Source organism: Canis lupus, chromosome 3 (assembly GCF_003254725.2).
Source record: "Canis lupus dingo isolate Sandy chromosome 3, ASM325472v2, whole genome shotgun sequence".
In the NCBI taxonomy this organism is placed as follows: domain Eukaryota; kingdom Metazoa; phylum Chordata; class Mammalia; order Carnivora; family Canidae; genus Canis; species Canis lupus.
Window position 1 is genome coordinate 59,109,360 of NC_064245.1, and position 19,863 is coordinate 59,129,222.

The 19,863-nt window shown below is 46.0% G+C and overlaps 2 protein-coding genes across 11 annotated transcripts in view; one reads left to right on the forward strand and one right to left on the reverse strand.

Annotated features, from left to right (window-relative positions):
* Window positions 1-19,863, reverse strand: part of PPP2R2C (protein phosphatase 2 regulatory subunit Bgamma) — a 947,578-nt gene that overhangs the window by 548,407 nt on the left and 379,308 nt on the right. The gene's annotated exons all lie outside the window — the stretch shown is intronic.
* Window positions 1-19,863, forward strand: part of TBC1D14 (TBC1 domain family member 14) — a 107,291-nt gene that overhangs the window by 34,795 nt on the left and 52,633 nt on the right. For 9 of the 10 annotated variants that reach the window (XM_025438397.3, XM_049108019.1, XM_049108020.1 and 6 more), the window contains exon 3: window positions 12,718-12,838. In XM_025438397.3, the coding sequence (XP_025294182.1) occupies window positions 12,718-12,838 (121 nt within the window). Of the gene's footprint in view, window positions 1-3,558; window positions 3,716-12,717; window positions 12,839-19,863 lie in introns of those variants that run through there. The other variant, XM_025438400.3, reaches the window with a different exon arrangement.

Consider the following 19,863-nt stretch of genomic DNA (forward strand, 5'->3'; position numbering starts at 1 on the left):
TTTGTTTTCTTGCCTTATTGCATGGCCAGGAACTCCCAGGCAATGGTGAGTTGAAGTTGTGTTGGCAGAAATCCTTGTCTTGGTCTTGGGTCTCTTGGAAAGCTGTTACCATTTCCCCAATGAGTGTGCTGTTTGCTGTAGGGTCCCTCTTAGGAGACACCTTACTTATTATTAGATACTTTTTATCAGATTAAGAAAGTTCCTTTTGGTTCCTGGTTTTATGATTTTAAAAAATCATGAGTGTTGCATTTTATCAAATGCTTTTTTTTCTGTATCTGTTGATGATTATATGTCCTTTATTTTGTGTGGTAAATAACACTGTATTTTTCAGGACATCTAGGTGGCTCAGCAGTTGAGTGTCTGCCTTCGGGTCAGGGTGTGATCCCGGGGTCCTGGGATCAAGTATCGCGTTGGGCTCCTCGCAGGAGCCTGCTTCTCCCTCTGCCTATGTCATTGCCTCTCTCTCTGTCTCTCATGAATGGAAAAAAAAATCTTAAAAAAAAAAAACAAAAACCCAAAACACTGTATTTTTCTAATGTTAAGTAAGCTAACTTTGTATTCTTAGAAAAAAATCCCAACTCATTTGTGATACATCATCCTTTTACACTTATTGTTGATTTGGTTTGCTAATCTTTTATGAGTTTTCTTTTCTTTTTTTTTAAATGATTTTATTTATTTATTCATGAGAGACACACACACACACAGAGACAGAGAGAGAGACAGAGACATAGGCAGAGAGAGAGAAGCAGGGAGCCCGATGTGGGACCAGATCCCAGGACTCCAGATTCCATTTTATAAATGTTTGCTAGAAATTCAGTTAATTTCTACAGGGCAGGATTCAAGAATTTGTGTTTCTTGCCCCTTCCCAGGTGAGGCGGCCTCTAGCCCAGGTACCCTGCTTTGGGATCTGTGGTGCCAGAATATATTCATTAGTCAGCACCTGTCCAGCATCAGCTGTGCTGGGGCCGGGACTCTGACCCTGGGCCAAAGACAGGTGCTCAACCGCTGATCCACTCGGGTGTATTTTCTGTCTGTATTCATAAGTGTGTGACCTGTAACTTTCCTTTCCTCTAATGTCCTCCTCAGGATTATGCTGGGTTTCTAAAACAGGTTGCATGTTCTGCTTTCTATTTCTCCAAGTTTCTTTTTTTCTTTCTTTTTTTTTTTTTTTTAAGATTTTATTTATTTATTCATGAGAGACACAGAGAGAGATTGAGGCAGAGACACAGGCAGAGGGAGAAGCAGGCTCCATGCAGGGAGCCCAATGTGGGACCCGATCCTGTGACTCCAGGATCACACCCTGGGCTGAAGGCAGGTGCTAAACTGCTGAGCCACCCAGGGATCCCTATTTCTCCAAGTTTCTATAAGATTTTTCTCTAGTGGTTGAATGAACCTACCAGTATGTTACAACTTACAGAAATCTATGCCAAAGGACTCAATTTTATTGTATATGAAATCTATGTATATATGTAGGCTCCCTGCCCAGCATGGAGCCCAATGTGGGGCTTGAAATCATGATCCTCAGATTAAGATCTGAGTTGAGCTAAGTCAGACGCTTAACCAACTGAGCCACTCTGGCGTCCCTATTGTATATGAACTTTTAAAAAAAAGTAATAAAAAGGCTTCACAAGGGAATTTTTAAAATACAGACAGACACACAATCTCACGTGATCCTCATAGGGGCCTCAGAAAGTCCTAGTTGAGTACATTTTTTTCTTGGCAAATAATGCCTGTAAATGTTTTTATTGAATGACTTAATAGATTTCCTTGCGGAGTCGAGGGGAAGAATAAGAGGCTTGTTCTCTGAAAGAGTCTGTGTATTTCTTCCTTAAATATTTGGAAGAATTCACTAGTAAGGCCATTTGTACCTGTGTGTTCTTTGTGGGTTTTTAAAATATAGATCTTTTTGGATTTTTTTTTTTGCTGAGGTATAATGGCTAAAACTTGAATGCTGTAAGTTGAAGAAGAATTTGGAGGGATGCAACATGAGGCTGCAGGTTGCCAGCATGGGAGAGCACTATGTGTCCCGAGAGAGGTGGAGGGGGAACAAGGTGTGGGAGGGCTTGCCTGCCCTGCAGCCACTGGATGAACCATCAGTAACTCTAGCCCTACCCGGAGCTGCAGGTGTGCTACAGCAGGAAATGGGGCCCTGACTTCTCCGGTAGGAGGAAGTGACAAGAAGTTTTAAGCAAGATAGCAGGAATTTTGAGGGCATAGATGTAGCCAGCACAGCCCTTCTCAAACTTGAGTGAGCATCAGAGCCCCTGGAAGACTCATTCAGTGCTTGCTGGCCTTGCCCCCTGGGTTGCTTCACTTGGCCTGGGCAGGATTCAAGAATTTGTGTTTTTTGCCCCTTCCCAGGTGAGGCGGCCTCTAGCCCAGGTACCTGCTTTGGGATCCGTGGTGCCAGAGTATATTCATTAGTCAGCACCTGTCCAGCATCAGTTGTGCTGGGGCCAGGATTCTGTTGACCAGTCCCAGAGCCCAGCTGACTAGGTGCCTGGTATTGTTCCCGTGCTGTGTTGTCACTTAGATATCATGATCTTCTTTTTTCTTTTGAATTGCAAAAGTAATACATGCTCTTTTTTTAAAGCAATACAGAAATTTGTAAAGCTGAAGTAGAATTTCTCTCTTCGGCCCTCACCAGCTCCTCTTGCCAGAGATGGCCACCTGTTGACTTTCTGCGGTCAGATGTGTCCTGTGCAGTTGTGAACACATACCCAGAGCTGATTGTTAGAGGACCCAGGCTGGGGTGTGTGGACGATTGTTTTGCCATGGGCTAGTTGTTGACACATGATTGAAAGATGCCGTAGTGACGCCCTAAGGGAGAGCCGACCTATAGGAACTTCTTGTGGGTTTACATTAGGTCATTTTTGTTGACCTTGAAGTTGTTAGTTAGATCTTGCCCTTTTTTCTATTTAACGGTATTTGAAGTCATGAAGGTGAGAGAATCCTCCAGTGATGGTTCTTTTTTTTTTTTTTAAGATTTATTTATTTTTATGCATGATAGACATAGAGAGAGAGAGGCAGAGACACATGCAGAGGGAGAAGCAGGCTCCATGCCCGGAGCCCGACGCAGGACTCGATCCCGGGACCCCAGGATCGCGCTCTGGGCCAAAGGCAGGCGCCAAACTGCTGAGCCACCCAGGGATCCCCTCCAGTGATGGTTGTAATGCAAGTTTTTGCCAGGGATTTATGTGACAGTGTCTGGACTCATAAATACTTGATTGCTTCTTCCCAAAGTGCCATGTCTGACATGTAGGAGACATTGCTCCAAATGGGATTTTGCTTCATTCTTCCGTCAGAAGTGCCTGTGGGTTTCGTGGCTAGTTAGCCCACCCAGACAGGCAAGGAGTGGCTCTGGGTCTGTGCGGAGATGCGGGGGAAGGGCCGTGCTGGGAACCCGGAACCGGGTCACACAGGCTGTGCTTCCCTGGCTGCCTGCCCTCCTCCCTCTGTGTGACTAGTTAGGAGTCAGAACCCTCCCTGCCCCGCCCCTTGCCTTTCCAGCTGGGCCGCCCCTCCTGCGTGCCCTAACCTTCGGGACTCTGTGGAGCAGGGCCTGTAGGGTGCCTGTGGTGCCTCCCCGGGCCTGTGGCTCCAGTGCCAAGAATGTGGCACAGGGAGAGCCCGTACTTCTGGGGCTGGCCTTTCAGAGCTGTGTGGCTACAGGAGACACCATGGCTGTCTCCCCTGCGCTCCTGTTAATGGACAGGTTTGTCAAATGATGGGCAGGTTTGTGGTTGCAGCCTTGCCTTTCTTGGTTTTGTAATTGGAGACCTCACTGGAGCTTGGTTTTTGCTATGTGTGTATGTTTTAGTATGGTTCAGCAATCTTCTGCCTCCTTGGGGTAGTGTTTTTTTGGATATTCCTCAGTTTACACGGGGAGGGTCCCGTGTCTCCAGCGAGGGTCTGCATGTGCCAGGAGCTCTTGGGGCCTGTGCTTTTATACATTTGGTATCTGATGCTCACTGTGCTCCCTTGTGTTGACTGTTTCCTCTATTTTTAGGGATCAGCTTTTTAGCATCAGTTGCTATTGGGTAATATCTGAAGGAAGGGAGACACCAAGTATTTCTAGCTCTTGGATACTTGTATTTTTAAGATTTTATTTATTAGAGAGTACCAGGGGCGGAGGGGCAGAGGCAGAGGGAGAAGCAGACTCCCTGCTAGCAAGGAGTCCGACCCCATCCCAGGACCCTGAGATCATGACCTGAGCCTAAGGCTGAGGCACCCAGACGTCCCTCTTGGGTACTTTTAATCGTGTGTAGAAGTAGGAATTTTGAGCCTGCTGTTTGCTCATAGTAATAACATCTCAGTGTGTGTCTTACTTGCCTCATGTTCCCTGTAGGAGAGGGGGTTTTGTCATACAGGAGGCCGGCTTTGTAGAATGCGGTTTTGTGTTTTGTGTTCCTGTGACAGCTGAGTGGGCTAGCCTTTTCCTCTGGGGTTTTCAGAGCAGAGTCAGAAGCCTGGTGTCAATGTGTATGGCAGTGGAGTGTGCCACTTTCTGAGGGGTGGAGATCTGAATAGAAATACCTAAGAAAATAGCCTTTAGAGAAATCATTCAAGATTTTTGCTTTCTCTTCCCCAGAGGAGTGCCAGGATTTAATGTCCCTTCAGGAGCAAAGGAGCAAATTCCTTAACCTCACCAAGACTCAGTTTCCCATCTGTGCAGTGTCGACTCTAACACCCTTTTGGTAGGGTTCAGGCCTGGGTGGTGCTTTTGTGTGATGACACAGCAGCAAGAACTCCTGTGCTAAGTTTCATCTCTTACATAGAACACATGGGAAGTGCCTGATGCAGTACAAGGCAGCTGGCAGGTGCTCTGTGAAAGGTGGCTTTGGCTCAGAGAACAGTGGAAAAGATGCCCATCTGTTCCACTCGGAACTGAATGCTACATGTTTTAGTGTATTTCTGATGACTTCGGAATGACTTTGGAATGTCTCGTTTGTTAATTAGACAAAGGAGGGTTAGAGCGAGAATCCCCAGGAAACTATTACTAAATTACAAGTAAGGGTTCCAATGTATGGTGTTGAAGGAGGAGGACTTTGGGGGTTTATATTCCAAGATTCCAAGAAGTTTTGAGAAATCCCCGATGAATGTCTGTGGCTTGTGGAACCTGCTCTACCGGGTCAGGGAGGATTGCGTCCTTCCACTCCAGCTGCCCTCTGCCTTCTGGGACGGTGCTCTCAGCTGCCAGGTAGCAGCAGCCCTGGGTCCTTGGGCCCAGGTCTTGGTTCTTTTTTGCTTACCTCTGTATCTCTGGGTGGGACACCCCAACCTCTCTGAATCCTGGCTTCCTCTTTTTTAAATGTACAGGAATAATTCTCATGTGATCTTTCTGAAAATTCCTCCAAAAAGCATGCATTAAATAAATGTGTTTTCCTTTAAATGCCAAGAACTGTTCTAAATGCTAGAGGCCCTGCAGTAAATAGAAGACAGGATTCACATACACATTACATTCTGGTGATGAAAGCACATAAAGTAACAAGTTGATAATTCTTTTTTTTTTTTTTAAGATTTATTTATTTATTCATGAGAGATGGACAGAGAGAAGCAGAGACACAGGCAGAGGGAGAAACAGGCTCCACACAGGGAGCTCGACGTGGGACTCGATCCCAGGTCTCCAGGACCAGGCCCTGGGCTGAATCAGGCGGCACTAAACCTCTGAGCCACCCGGGCTGCCCCAAGTTGATAATTCTTAATTTGAGATACATTGAAGTGCTAGCTCTATGTAGGGTGCTTGCTCTAAGTGCTACCCTCAGCACATACTTCAGGTGCTTTGAAATATCCTAGCATAGGGACCCAGATCCAGTACCTAATCTTTTGTTGTCAGCTAGAATTTTAGATTGCTCTTGGAATCACCTTATTTTGACTTTAGTAACGTCTGAGAGTTAAGTTAGTGGTGACGGGATGAAAGTAACAATCTCAGACCCACACCATTTTAAGAAGAAAGGGGGTCCATCCTTGGACTATACTGTCTCTTGTCAAAAAACGGAGAGCTGGAACTTTGGGTAGAAGTCCTTCCTGGAGTGTCATTGTGTGGAAGCACATGGTTTTAGTTTCAAAAGCCAAAACATCAATGTTGGAATTGTGCCTAACTTTGTTTTCATAATTAAACATCATTTTCATTTTTGAGGATTCCCCAAAGTGAATAAGCTTTAAGGCCCCCTAAAACGACTAGATCTGGCCCTGCAGACACTTGGGGGGCCTGCTGCAATGGCAGGTATACTGGAGTGTGAACAGTGGAGGGACCAGGTGGAGCATGGCTCCTGCACACACACCTGCCCTGATGGTTTCGGTGCTCTTTCATTGAATCTTCACAGTGGTTGCAGGTAGATTTGTCATCTCCGTTTACAGATGGAGAACATGAGGCTTCGGGCAGCTGCTGCTTCCGTGATGGATAGAGGATAGGATGGGAAGCCCTAATTAGAACTGTAGTTCAGAATGGTTTGGGAGCCTCTCAGTGGGAAGGCTGCCGTTCTGCCTCTGCCTGTGGTTGCTGGAGCAAGGGTAGCTATGGTGATGTGATGGGACAGCAGGTCAGCCTGGGGCCACTTGATCATCACTGTCTTTTTACCATTCTTTCACATTCCTTCCCCCGTTCCCCAACCTTGTCCTTGCGGCTTTGCTTGCTTGTAGGCTTGGGAGTGGACAGGGACATGTTTGCACTGCCTTGTTAAACCACAGTGCTGGCTCTGTGCTCCTCTGGAGTGTGGGGCCCGCCATCCTCATTTGTATGGGAGGAGGTAGACCTGTGCTGGGGAGGCCTGGAAGGCCCAGGTTTGAGTCCCTGGTGGATGATCTTGGGAACTTGCCCAACTTGAAGGTCATTTATCTTGGGACACTGTCCCCAGTCTCACATGGCCACTGCTTCCAGCTCAGTGCCTGGGGCTCTGAAGCACAGTGTGGGCAGGCACTAACCCCAACAGAGCTGTTGTATAAGTCGTGTGGGCCGAGCAACCGGTTGCCTTCACAGGTGTGGCTCTCCATAGGTTTTCACTTCTCTCTCCCAAAAGGTTTAATTTTTTAATACCAGTAGAGCATCACTGAACATTTTCATTTTCTCTTCAGCTTTTTGCTTGTTAAGACATTTTCTACCCAACACAACAGGGGCTCCTGGAACTTGTCACCTGGTGTTGTTAGAGACTTTTAGAAAAACCAGGCGCTGTTTTGATGGTTTGATGAAGTCTTACTGATTTGAAAGATGGGGGTAGGGGTGATGCTGAAGCACTTTATTTATTTAAGATTTGTTTGAGAGAGAGCAGGAGGAGGAACAGAGGCAGAGGGAAAGAGAATCTGAAACAGACACCACTCTGAGCATGGAGTCTGATGTGGGGCTTGATCTCATGACCCTGAGATCATGACCTGAGCTGAAGCCAAGAGTCAGATGCTCAACTGACTGCGCCACCTGGTACCTCAATTTATTTATATTTTTAAGGTAATCTCTATGCCCAATATGAGGCTTGCACTCACAACCCTAAGATCAAGTCGCACACCGCTGACTGAGCTGGTCAGGTATCCCTCACTTCATTTCTTATTGGCAGAAATTCCTAATTCAGCAATGGCTTTTATATTAAGTTTTTTCAATAGGTCATACATTTGCATGGTACAGAATCCAAAAAGTACAATGGAATATATGGTGAAAATTTTCCTTTGTGCCCTGTGCCACCCAGTAAACATTGCAGAAGCAGGAAATAACGTTTCTGTCTTCTCCCAGCAGTAGGTTGTGCCTGTACAGGCAGGCAGATGCTTGTCTTGCATGACATGCTCTACCTGGTATACACCTTGCTTTTCTCCTTTGATAACAGGTAGCTCCATAGTCTTTCAAAAAAGTGCCCCGACCCTTCTTAATGCTGCATATGGATGTGTCATGAACCCTTGGGTTTTTTTCAATCTTTTTGTGACTTTTTTTAAAAAAAATTATTTATTCATGAGAGACACAGAGAGAGAGGCAGAGACACAGGCAGAGGGAGAAGCAGGCTCCATGCAGGGAGCCCGATGCAGGACCCGATCTCAGGACTCCAGGATCATGCTCTGAGCCAAAGGCAGACGCTCAACTGCTGAGCCACCTAGGTTCCCCTTTTTGTGGCATTTTAAACAATTTGTTTTAGAGACACCTGGGTGGCTCAGTCGGTTAAGCGTCTGCCTTTGGCTCAGGTCACGGCAGGCTCCCTGCTTCTCCCTCTGCTGCTCCCCTGCTCTCTCTCGCTCTCTCTCTCTTTTTCTTTCTCTCTCGTACGCTCTCTCTCAAATAAATAAAATATTTTTAAAAAGCCCAAACCATTTTGTTCTAGTGGGCATATTTCAGCAAGGTGACTGGCATATTTTTCCTGTGTTCGGCAGCACATGTGGCTGGTGGCCCTGTCCTGGGCGGTGCAGGCCTGACCTTTTGTCAGGAGGCAAGGGGTGTTGAGGTTCCCTCACTCAGCCCTGCTTTGCCCCTTGTCCTTCCTGCCTCTAGGGGTGAACTGGACAAGCCTGTGTCTCACAGTGTGGAAGAGGTGGAAGCAAGGGAGCTGTGGCCAGGGTCTGTGCAAAAACCCTGCTCGACTGTTCTTGGTGAGGACCAGGTGCTGATAGGCCATTTTGTCCCATTAAACGCATGTAGTTGAATGCATCCATGCCTGATCTTACTGTGATTCTGATGATGCACTTTACCTGTGGCATGGTGCCCCACAGCTCACAAGAGAGCTGCTGGGCAGAAATGAACACACCATTATTTTTAGCATTACTTTGTCGTTTTTTCCCATAGCTCTTCCTCTGAGTTGTTACCTATTGAAAAGAATTATTTTGCAAGCCAGGGGTAAGGACCCCAGTGAAACCCTGACTCCTTTTTCCTGCCCAAGGGTCTTTGCCTCCCTCAGGCTCTGAGGATTATTCTTTATCCTTGACATTGGGTGTGGCTTAGTCATCAACCACCCCAAAGTGTGTTTCCCAAGGCCTCTTGAGCATTGATGTAAAATGCATCCGGATAGGCCTTATCATCAGATCCCTGGTGGGACCAGTGCCTACTGGGTCACCTTCCTTCAGCCCACCATTCCCATAAACCTGGCCTCTATCCCCAGGTCCCTCTGATGCCTTCAGGGTGCAGAGTGCTGGCTCAGCTGAAGGGGATTAGGTGGAGGATCAGGTGGTCAGTCCCCTAGTGGAGAAGCCCCCGCGTGGTGATGGGACAACAGTAACTGTTCCCGTGAACCGAGTGTGTGCATGAGGCAGCGGCCCAGGCCTGTGAGGTCCTTAGCCTTGTTTGACCCTTGAAACACATCTGTGAGGTCAGCACTCATGTCTCCTCTTTCAGGAGCCCATTGAGGGTAGGGGGATCAGCACTGGTGCCATAAACAGGTGGAAGCCGTGGAGGGGATTTGGGGGACAGGGCTGGTGCGATCCATCTGTGCTTTCAGAAGATGGTCCTGCCCCCTATATGGAGGAAAGATTTCTGGAGCATTGTGGCAGATGGAGTGGGAGTTCTTCAGGGGCCCAGGGCTTGATGGATCATGGTCCTATGCCTGAGAGACACCTGAAGAAAGGGAGGGATAAGCATATGTGGGGTGTGACCAGCTGTCTGCAGACCCAGAAAGACACAGGGAGGAGGGCTGGGCAGTGGGGCCAGACCCTTGCCAAATCAGGTGAGAGCTTTGGCGCTAACCTGAGGAGAGACGGTTTCTGAGCAAATAAGACTCCTTGTTTTGTTAAGTATAGTTGAGGCCCTGGATGAATGCACCTGGTGGGTTGTTGTGAGAGCTTCCTACCTGTGGGGTACTCCTGGGGCGAGGCTCATGAAGGATTGTAATGGGCTCAGGGCTGCTGGGCTCTCCCTGTGCCATCCATGCACTGGCCTCGGAAGTGGGGTTGGGGCACGGGATGGGCAGAGGCAGTTGCTTGACTCTACCTGGCCTCCTGGGCCCTGCAGCCAGCTTCATGTCAATCTTCCAGTGATCCACCAACCTGGAAGGGAAGCCAGAGGCTGGAGACTTTCTGTCCATTCAGGACTACTCTGCCTCTCATCCACAACAAATAGTACCACCATGGATACCTTTCACAAGCCTTTCCAAAGTCATGGCCTGTCCTGTGTCACGATCTTTAATGAGTGCTGTGTGCACTGTATCTGTACGGACTCACAAGTACTCAGCAGGGATGGAAATGCAAGGCTTCTGTTTCTCCTGCTGCTTCTCCCCCTGGCTGTTTCTGGGACTAGCACTGAGTTCCACTCTGTCTCCCGGCTCACAGATCACCCAGTCTCTTCTGTGCGCCTCTCTGTTCCATTCCTGACCCCTCTAGGCCCCCCACCCCGACACTCGTGGCTCTCCAGAACAGGGTAGGAGTTAAACAGGAGGTGTGCTCCTCACCCTGGGCCCCACCCGTTCCAGATGCAGCTGGGGTCCTCACCTCTTGTCCCGTAAGCCCAGTTGCCTTCCCCATAAGCAATGCATCTTTAGCCAACGTAGACTGTCAGTGAACTGAATTCTGGGTGCCCAAGCCCTTAGTACCCTTCTGGGCACATCTGGCTTTAGCTAGGGTTGAGCTGCATGACTTCCACCAATGGCTAAGTTGTAGATGTTAAGCAGGTTGGGCCTGGGCACAGCTCTAAGTTTACTTCTCACAAAGGTGCTTGTGAGGTGCTTGAATCGCCTTGGGTTCTGAAATGGATTCTCTTATAATCACAACAGAAGAGAAAGGAAAAATACAGTGAAACTGTTTCCCTTTTTGAAAGTTTTTATAACTTTATTTCGATAGGATTTCAAATGCATTGAAAAGTTGCAAGAAAAACACAAGGAACTTCTGTGTATTTTTTACCCAGTTTATGTCTCACTTTATGTGTTTTATCTGTTCTGTGACTGTGGTATGTATACCATGGAAGCAAATAAATATTTAAATATTTCTTTTTTTTTTTTTTTAAAGATTTTATTTATTTATTCATGATAGTCATACAGAGAGAGACAGAGCGGCAGAAACACAGGTAGAGGGAGGAGCAGGCTCCATGCAGGAAGCCTGACGTGGGATTCGATCCCCGGTCTCCAGGATCGCGCCCCGGGCCAAAGGCAGGCGCCAAACCGCTGCGCCACCCAGGGATCCCTATTTAAATATTTCTTTGAAGCATTAGAAGAGCCAGTGGGAAATATCAGTATATTTTTCCTAAGAACAAAGGCATTCCCTTACATAGTCACTGTTCAGTTACCAAGATCAGGATATTTAACATTAATCTCGTGTTCTTTCCAAGTCCATGGTCTGTGTTCACATTTCATCAGTTTTTCAGGAATCTTCTGTGACAGTCCATCTACCTGTAGCTGCCATGGATGTACTGTGCCAACTCTGAGGAAATAAGACTGACTGCCTGTTTTGAGCAGGGATAGAGAATCTCAACTCTGAGCACTTGCCTAAGGAGGTTTACCTTTGTAATAAGGAATTTGTGGGAGGTGCTTTCAAACTATGTGCAAATTCTCTTCCTCATCCAGCTGTCAGCTACTTGGTTGAGTGTCCACTGGTCTTTTCCTACCTCCATTTGTCTTTCAGGGCTTGTTAGGCTGCATTCTAAAGCTTTCCCTCTTCTGTTTATTTGTGTCTGCTCGTATCTGTATGGGCTCTTGGATTTTTGTTTCATTCAATGGATTATAATCCCTTGCCCTCCTTATTTCTTTTGATGGTTAGATTGTTCTAGATTTAGCCAGTGGGAGTCCTTGTTTCGAGCTGGCTACTGTTTCCTTTAAGCATGTCCTCATATTTTTTTGAGCACTTTCTTACTTTCTAGCAGAGGAGATGCTGTGGGTTCATTTTATACTTTCCAATGAGCCCTGGAAACCATTTGTTTTTAATGCAAGCACCAACACTTACATTCCAAAGTGTAGTTTATTTTGTTCTACCATTTGGCATTTATTTGTGTTATTTGGGACCTTTGTTTACGTGTTATTGGGAAGGAAGACCTCGTGACTTATCTCCTGAGTAGCTTTCATTTCATGGTACGCGGAGACTCTTTATAAATAGCTTATGTAGATTTTTACTGTATAGATAACTTAAACTGAACTAGAGGTTATTAAAATAACTTTTTAAGATTTTATTTATTTATTTATTTAGAGAACAGCAGTGAGGGGAGAGAGGGAGAGAGAATCTCAAGCAGCCTCTGTGCTGAGTGTAGAGCCTAATATGGGGCTCAGGGCCAACGACCCTGAAATCATGACCTGAGCTGAAATCAAGAGTTGGATGCTCAAGGGACTGACCGCCCCCAGGCACCCCAGCAACTCTTATTTTTTAAACACTGATTGTGTATCTGTAATTTTAATTCCTACAAAGACCCTTATTAAACATAAACTAAGGCTCAGAAAAGTAAATGTACTGGTCAAAGTTACACAGCTAGTGAGTGGTTGGGTCAGAGTTTCAATTCAGTTCGGTCTGTCTTTAAAGCTCACTTTTCCTGAAATACTTTGTTGTAATATAAAGTATTTCCTTACTCTGAATTGTAGACTTTGTAGATGTTACAGCTGAACAACAAAAATTTTATTTGTGGTTTAGGGGCTTATCCTCTGTGTCTTTTTTATTTATTTATTTTTTTAATCCTCTGTGTCTTATATGAAAATCAGGTCTGAAGAATTAAAGCTTGTGGTTCATCACATTGTCCTCTCAGAGGAAAGTCCACTTGTTTTCATTAGAGAGTGACTCGGCAGTCCTGGTGCTTCTACGAATACCCAGAAGTTCCCTAACCCTCTTATTTTCTTCCTATAGGAATTTGCTTGCTAGAAAACAGAATGCAAGACTTGACAAACAAAATGACTTGGGATGGAAGTTATTTGGAAAAGTACCACTTCGAGAGAATGCTCAGAAAGATTCAAAGAAAATACAAAAGGTATACGAGATACAAAAACACAGAAATACGCTGTGCAGCATATATATGTGAACCTTGCAAAAATGACCTTTGTGGAGGCTTTGAGATTGGAAAACTGTGTTGATCTGCATGCCAAGTTCTTAAAATTTAAACCTTCCTTGAGAAAATTGATGACTTTAACCTTTTCCGTTTCTTTTAGCTCACCGCATATGTACAGGAGAGAGCTGGCTTCAGATCTTTGTAACTTCACTTAATCAGTTTTTCCAATAATAGTTGCAAATGTGTTTATTGTCACATTTTTATTAATTGTGTTCCTTATTAAAGCACTCTCCCTCTCTGATACCATGGGTTTCCTGGAGCTTAATCCTTCCAGTGCTGATTTGGCCAGGAATGCAAGGGCCATTGTTCACCTTGGCTGTAGTATGTCTCCCTTCCCCTTGCGGTCTCAGAAGCTTCCCACTTGTCCATCGGGGGCAGGGCATGAGGTTCAGAGGTCAGGCAGCTCTGATGGTATCATCACCACTGGGTTGTCTCGCTCCCCATGCATGGAGTGATGCCAATAGCTGGAGGCATGTGCTCAGTTTTTCATAGAAGGCTCATGCATAGACTTAGTGAGGCCAGGGGCATCTGTGGCCTCGGAAGCCCAGTTCCCACCTGCATTCTCCCCTGGGCTCTGAGCCCCAGCCATCCTCACAGATTGCTCTTGACCCAGTGCCATGACAATGCCCTTCAGCAGGCTGATTCCTTCAGCCTCTGTTTTGTATTCATTGACAGTTGTTCAGTGAATACTTTTGAAGACCTACTAAGTGCCAGGCCTCCCGTGTGGTGCTGGGCTTAGAGAACCGACCACAGTACCTTGCTCCAGAGGGCCCCCCTGGTAAGGAGAGGATTCTAAGGCAGGTAGGGAAAGGAGCCCTACAGGTGTGTGTGGTTGGGGGCAGGGCCTGCTGGGCCAGGCTGCACGCAAGGTTGAGTTCACAGGTGTGGCAAAGATAATAACCACAGGGGATCATGAACTCAGTGATTACTCTGTGCCAGTTTCAAGTGAGTCAGCACTTGGGTTTCTAGTGCATTTAAAACTTGTAACAGCCTTCTAAAGAGGGTACTATTTTATCAAAGATGACACAGGCTGAGTGACTTGTGCACAGCTGGAACCTACCCCAGGGCCCTCACTGCTCCTCTGTCCCTGTGCAAGGAAGGGGCAGGAGAAAGTGATAGCCACCTGTGCTGAGGGGGCAGTGTGCAGCATGAGCCCAGGGAGCAGTGGGAGGGGCCATTCATGGGGCCTGGGTGATGTGCTGGGCCTGGAACCTGTCTCTGACCTGAAGGCTTGGGGGAACTCCTGGAGAGTTTTACTTATGTAAGGATTGAACAGTCCCCTTGGCAAGAATGTGACTGTTGGACTAGTCCAGAGGAGTAAAGTGGGGTCTGGCCAGGTGATACAGTTGCTGTGGGTTGCAGGGGATAGCCCCTTTGAGTTCTAGACATGTTGGATATGTGGGTGCAGTGTGTGTGGTGAGGCGGTGAGCACATGCTAGGGGTCTGGCTTGAACAGCATGGTGGATCTGTCCCATTTCATGTTTTTCTGCCTTGGCAAACTAATGGTGTTCTGAATGTTGTCCAACATTCCCCATAGCTGTTGTCTGGGCCCAGGAGACTCAAAAAGTACATTAGTGTTGGAATTTGTTTTTATAGATTGTTATATTTGAACCACTTATTGTGTAAGCTACTATTGCAGTAGCATACAAATAAAAGGTGATGAGTTTGTATGCAAAGCTCAGCTATAAATTTCTTAAAAACTAAAGAGCCAAGCTGTTAAAGAATTTTTAAAGAAATCCACACTTTGAAAAAAGTAATCATTATACTAGATTTTCACATGACTCTTAATATCACTTGCATCGTGCTTGAATTTCTTTATTATCTTTGTCATACCTTTTTATTTTATAAAGGTGAACATGGATCATGTTCTTGAACCTAAAGGATTTTTGTGAACTGAAATGACTAGGTCCACTAATTATGTGGTAACACAATATTGCAGAGAAGAGGACCATCTGGCTTCAACCATCAATAATAAAGGATGTAATTGTACCTGCATGAGTCATATGATCTTGCCTGTGTCCTATTTGCTCATGCTTTGTGTCTCTGGCCCTCTGATCTCTCCCTGGTCTGCCAAGGCCCCTGAGGGATCCAGGGCCAGGGACCTGCCTCTGTGAGGCAGCTCCTGAGCATTAGGCTGGAGCTGGCTGCTGCCACAGATGTCAGCTCACACCCTTGAGAGAACTCAGAGCCATGGCTGACTGCCAGGGCCTGTGATCCCAAATGGTGATAACTTCAGTTAGAGCTGAAGCATAAGTAAGGGTTTAAGAAACTCTAGTTCCTTTTCCCGTTCCTTTGGAATGTTTTATTGCTTGAGAGAAGCAGCATCACATAGTGATTTAAGAGCATGGACTTTGGAGTCACACTGGCAGTTTGTATCCCAGCTCTGCCATGGCTCCTCTGTGTGGCCAAGTCACACAATCTTCTGAGCCTCATTTCCTTCCTCCCTAGAATCTGGAGAATAGCAGTGCCAGCCTTGGGGCAGAGGGCAGGGGTGGGCGGTGAGGGTTACATGTATGAACATATATCATGTGCTCAGAACAGTCCTGAATGTTGTAAATGCTGGAAAGCATTTGCTGTAATTATTGTGACAAGTCCACCTTGAACCACAGGAAGTGGAAAACAGTGTGAGAGAATGAGCCTGAGGCCTCCACAGATCCCTTCACCTGCATGTTCAACAAACACTGCACCTTGCTGTGGCCAGGTCTTGTGGTTGAATCGGCTTGCCTCAAGGAGCCCGTGGTGGAGCCGAGGGGACAGTTGTGCAAACCAGCCAAGATTGTTGGCCTTGCAGACTTGCACTGACTTTCCAGCTTCATTTCTCCTTATTTGTATGATTTTGGGCCAGTTTACTCCTTGGCAAAATGGGCATTAGGAGTCCTACTGTCTGAATTGTTATACGTTAAGAGATAATGTATGTGAAATATTTTCCTCCGATGTTTAACACAGCCTGTGGTCCAGAGTTAGTACTCAAGGAAGGAGCTATTATGACAATTAAGAAATCTGTCCAGCAAGTGGCAGATGCTACCTCCAGTTTGCCCAGGGGACTCCGGTGCACATCTGACTTCCTTGTCACTCGGCCAGTCTCTCCACTTGAGCCTTATATATACGTGGTTGCCATTTTTAGGAAATGTTGTGATGTTACTTTCAGTTATATTTTCAAATTTCATAGAAGTTTTGAAAAGTAAGTGATTTTCTCTCAGCTTACATTATTTCAGAGAGATTTTCTAAGTAGGGGGAAACAAAAATGACCAAGGATAGTTATGAGAATCACACTAAAGCAGTGGTCCTGGGAGTATGGTCCCTGGACTGATATCATTACCATGTGGGAGTTTGTTAGAGACACAGGTTCTTAGGCCTCACCCCAGACCTACTAAAGAAGCTGCACAGCTGGAGGCACAGCAGGCCGTGTTCTCGCAAATGCTCCAGGTATGGGTAATGTGCGCTCATGTTTCAGAAACGCTGCTACTGGAGAAGGGAATCTTGGATATTGGGGAGGAAATAGCCATCTTTGTCCAGAGTGGGTTAAATAAAAGGTCTGAAATACACCAGATACACATTGTAGTCATTGCTGGTGAACTGGAGAGGCCCTGGGAGTCAAGACTGGGAGAAGGTATTTGAAGACTGCTGCTTTCAGGTCTCCTATCATCCGGTTTGTATTGGTCCATCTGGGCAGTGTGCCTTTGCCTTGTGAATAAAGAGGACCCTTCCTTCTTGGATTCCACAGTCCTTTGTTCCACAAACTTGAGCCACTGTTGGGGTCCATCCTGGGATTACAATGAAGGGCAAGACTTACATGCCCTTCATTGGAACTTAACGGTAGATCAGGGAAAGACAGATTTAAGCAAAATAACTCTATAGCTAATTGCAGCTATGATAAGCCTTGTGAAGAAGAGTGGCATGCAGCCATCCTAGAGTTTCTGCACCACTGGGTTTTCAAGTGACAGCTGCTTCCTAGGTCTGAGTGTCATTCATCAGCCTTTGTCTTCTCAACCTCTCTTCTGCTCCTGGGGAGCCTTTCTGACCTTGACTTCCAGGTCACCACACACTCCCCTGCTGGGTGCCCTTTAGATTTTAGAGTGCCTCCCAGGTGCTTCTCTGTCTCAGGTCACCCTCTAGGAGACCTCAGCTAGACTGGAGGCTTTAAATACTGCACCCCCACATTTGTTCCCGGTGGGGGGCCCCACTGGATGTCTGACAGTGCTTCCTGTCTCACTCATGTTTTTTTCTGTTACGTTGGGCTGGTTCCCTTTGCACCTTTCCCCATTTTGGAAAGTGATAGACTTAGCCTTCTGTTTCAGGTCTCAAACTTGAGAGTTGTTCTTGACTTTTGTCTTCTCACATCCTCCTTCCAGTCTGACTGGCATTTTGTTTATGTTTGAGTTCTGTTGATGACTTTGAAGTGCAGCCAGGTTTGAGAAGCAGTGACTTGCTAGGGAATTTTGATGCTCCAGTGAAGTTGTGTGGGTGAAATCTTATTAAAAGATCTCACTACCATAGCCTGGCATGAGGTAGTTGTGGCTTACTGTCCCTAAATCGCTCGAATTATTGGAAATGGGGAGTGCACTTTATTGTAAAGATAAATTAGCAATACCTATTATCCTGGTTATATTAATTTGTAGAAGATGTAGAGGATGTTAGGAAATGAAGAAAAAGAAAATACGTGGTGTCTTATTGCCCCGAATAAATACTGTTTGCATTTTGGTATTTTTCCTTTCAATGATTTTCCCATGTACAATCTTATTATTTTTTGAAGAAAAGACCACTTAAAAGGTAAAAAAAATGGGTCTTTGTAATTTGTTTTTTTTTTTTTTAATATTTTACTTACTTCTTTATGATAGAGAGAGAGAGAGAGAGAGGCAGAGACACAGGCAGAGGGAGAAGCAGGCTCCATGCACTGGGAGCCCGACGTGGGACTCAATCCCGGGTCTCCAGGATCGCGCCCCGGCCAAAGGCAGGCGCCAAACCGCTGCGCCACCCAGGGATCCCGGGTCTTTTTAATTTGAATAGATGTTGGAGGAGCTCAGGGCTGCACACATTTGGGGATGCTTTAGAGCAGAGTTTTTGAATCTTTTAGACATAACACTAGTACATAGACTCAAGGCATTCAGGAAGTGTCCTGTTTGGGCTCCAGGGTAGCTACTGATGGGCAAGGATCACCATAGGGAGTACAGGCTTGCAGGCATCAGTGTCTTAGATAAAACATGTTATGTGAGTAAAGGAATGTACATGTATTTGGGTTTCTTTTTTTTTTTTTTTTTAAGATTTTATTTATTTATTTATTCATGAGAGACACAGAGAGAGAGAGACATACAGGCAGAGGGAGAAGCAGACTCCATGCAGGGGGCCTGATGCGGGACTCGATGCCGGGTCTCCAGGATCACACCCTGGGCTGAAGGCGGCACTAAACTGCTGAGCCACCTGGGCTGCCCTGTATTTGGGTTTCTGTAACCTGGAATATCTTGGATGGCTTTCTGGAATTTCTAGTCAGAGAGCATCTCAGAAGAAGGCATATCCAGAACAGCTTAAAGTGATATTTATTCTCTTCACCTCTGGGTTCTGAGAAGTCTGGCTAGTCAGAAGAGTATAAATCATCATAAACTGCAGAAAAAACAAGCCCAGATGGTCAGTGCAGGTGACTGACTGGTGATGGGCCTGCAGGTAATCTAAAACCTGCAGGTAGGAATGAGAAAACTTTCTTCCTTTTCATCATCCCTTATACCTTTGGAAAATAGATTTGAACCGGTTTATAAACAGAACAAGTCCCAGTTCTGGGCCAGGAGTAGCATACTCTAACATGTCTCTCCCGATGAATACAGCTGTAAAACTGGAACCCAACACATAGAGTAGTGTTTTGAGCCTTCTGAAAAGCAAACAATAGCGGGTGGATTGGGGAAGAAACTGCAGTTCAACGTACTGCTGGACTGATTGACTTTACCATTTTTCTCCTCATATTCTCCAGCCCAAACTCGATGTAGCCTAAAACCTAGAGATGGGTATCAGTGTGGACTGAGCTCTAGGAAAGGTTTTCTAGTTCTGGATCAGGAGTGGGTACTCTCACCCTCAGAGAGGATGCCAAAAGCCTACTTTTCATATTTTTCTTTTCTCTGTTTTCTCATGCCCCAGTCCTCATGCAGTCTCCTGGCAGCAGAAACAGGCCAGCAGGAGAAACTCTTCAGGAAGGGGAACTGATTAGAGGAGGTTTATTCCCAGGAAAGTGGGGCAGATCCCTGATGCCCTGTTCTCTCTCCTCCTGCCACTTGGCCTAAGGTTGTGGAAGGTGTGTGTCTGGGTAGAGGACCAGAAAAGGGGTGGCCCAGGGAAGCTGCAAGTTCTGGAGAATGTGGAGAGGACGAGCTCAGGAAAGTGACCTTTAAGGTTATTATGAACTCCCGGGCTGACTCCCAAGTTGTGGGTACACGGATGTGACCCTAACTAGCAACTGTAGACTTGAGAACTGAAATTCAGGAATAGACCAGCACCCGGATCCAACGTTGGCCCTGGGCGGTGCACATGGGGGGTATAGTCAATAGGTGCTGTGAAGGCTTTGAAATGTCAATTGGCTTTCGAGCCATAACCCACAGAAGGCTAGTTGGAACATGGGGCTGAAATCTAGCCAGGTCAATTGCCTATTAAAACAAAAATATCCTTCTCCAAAAGGTTTGAGCAAGACCCAGAGTCTTATAACACAATGGTCAAGATAGACTATAATGCCACTCAAACATACTAGGAAAATCGTAACTTCCATAGGAAACGACAATTAGCAGACACTGGTACCAAGATAACACAAATGTTAGAATTATCTAGCTAAGACTCTAAACCAGCCATTATAAAAATGCTCCAGTAAATAAGGGGTAGGGGGGAGTTCTTAACATAGGAAGGTAGAAAGTCTCAGCAAAGAATTAGAAAACTATAAGGAGGAACTACATGGATTTTTTTTTTTTTTTTTT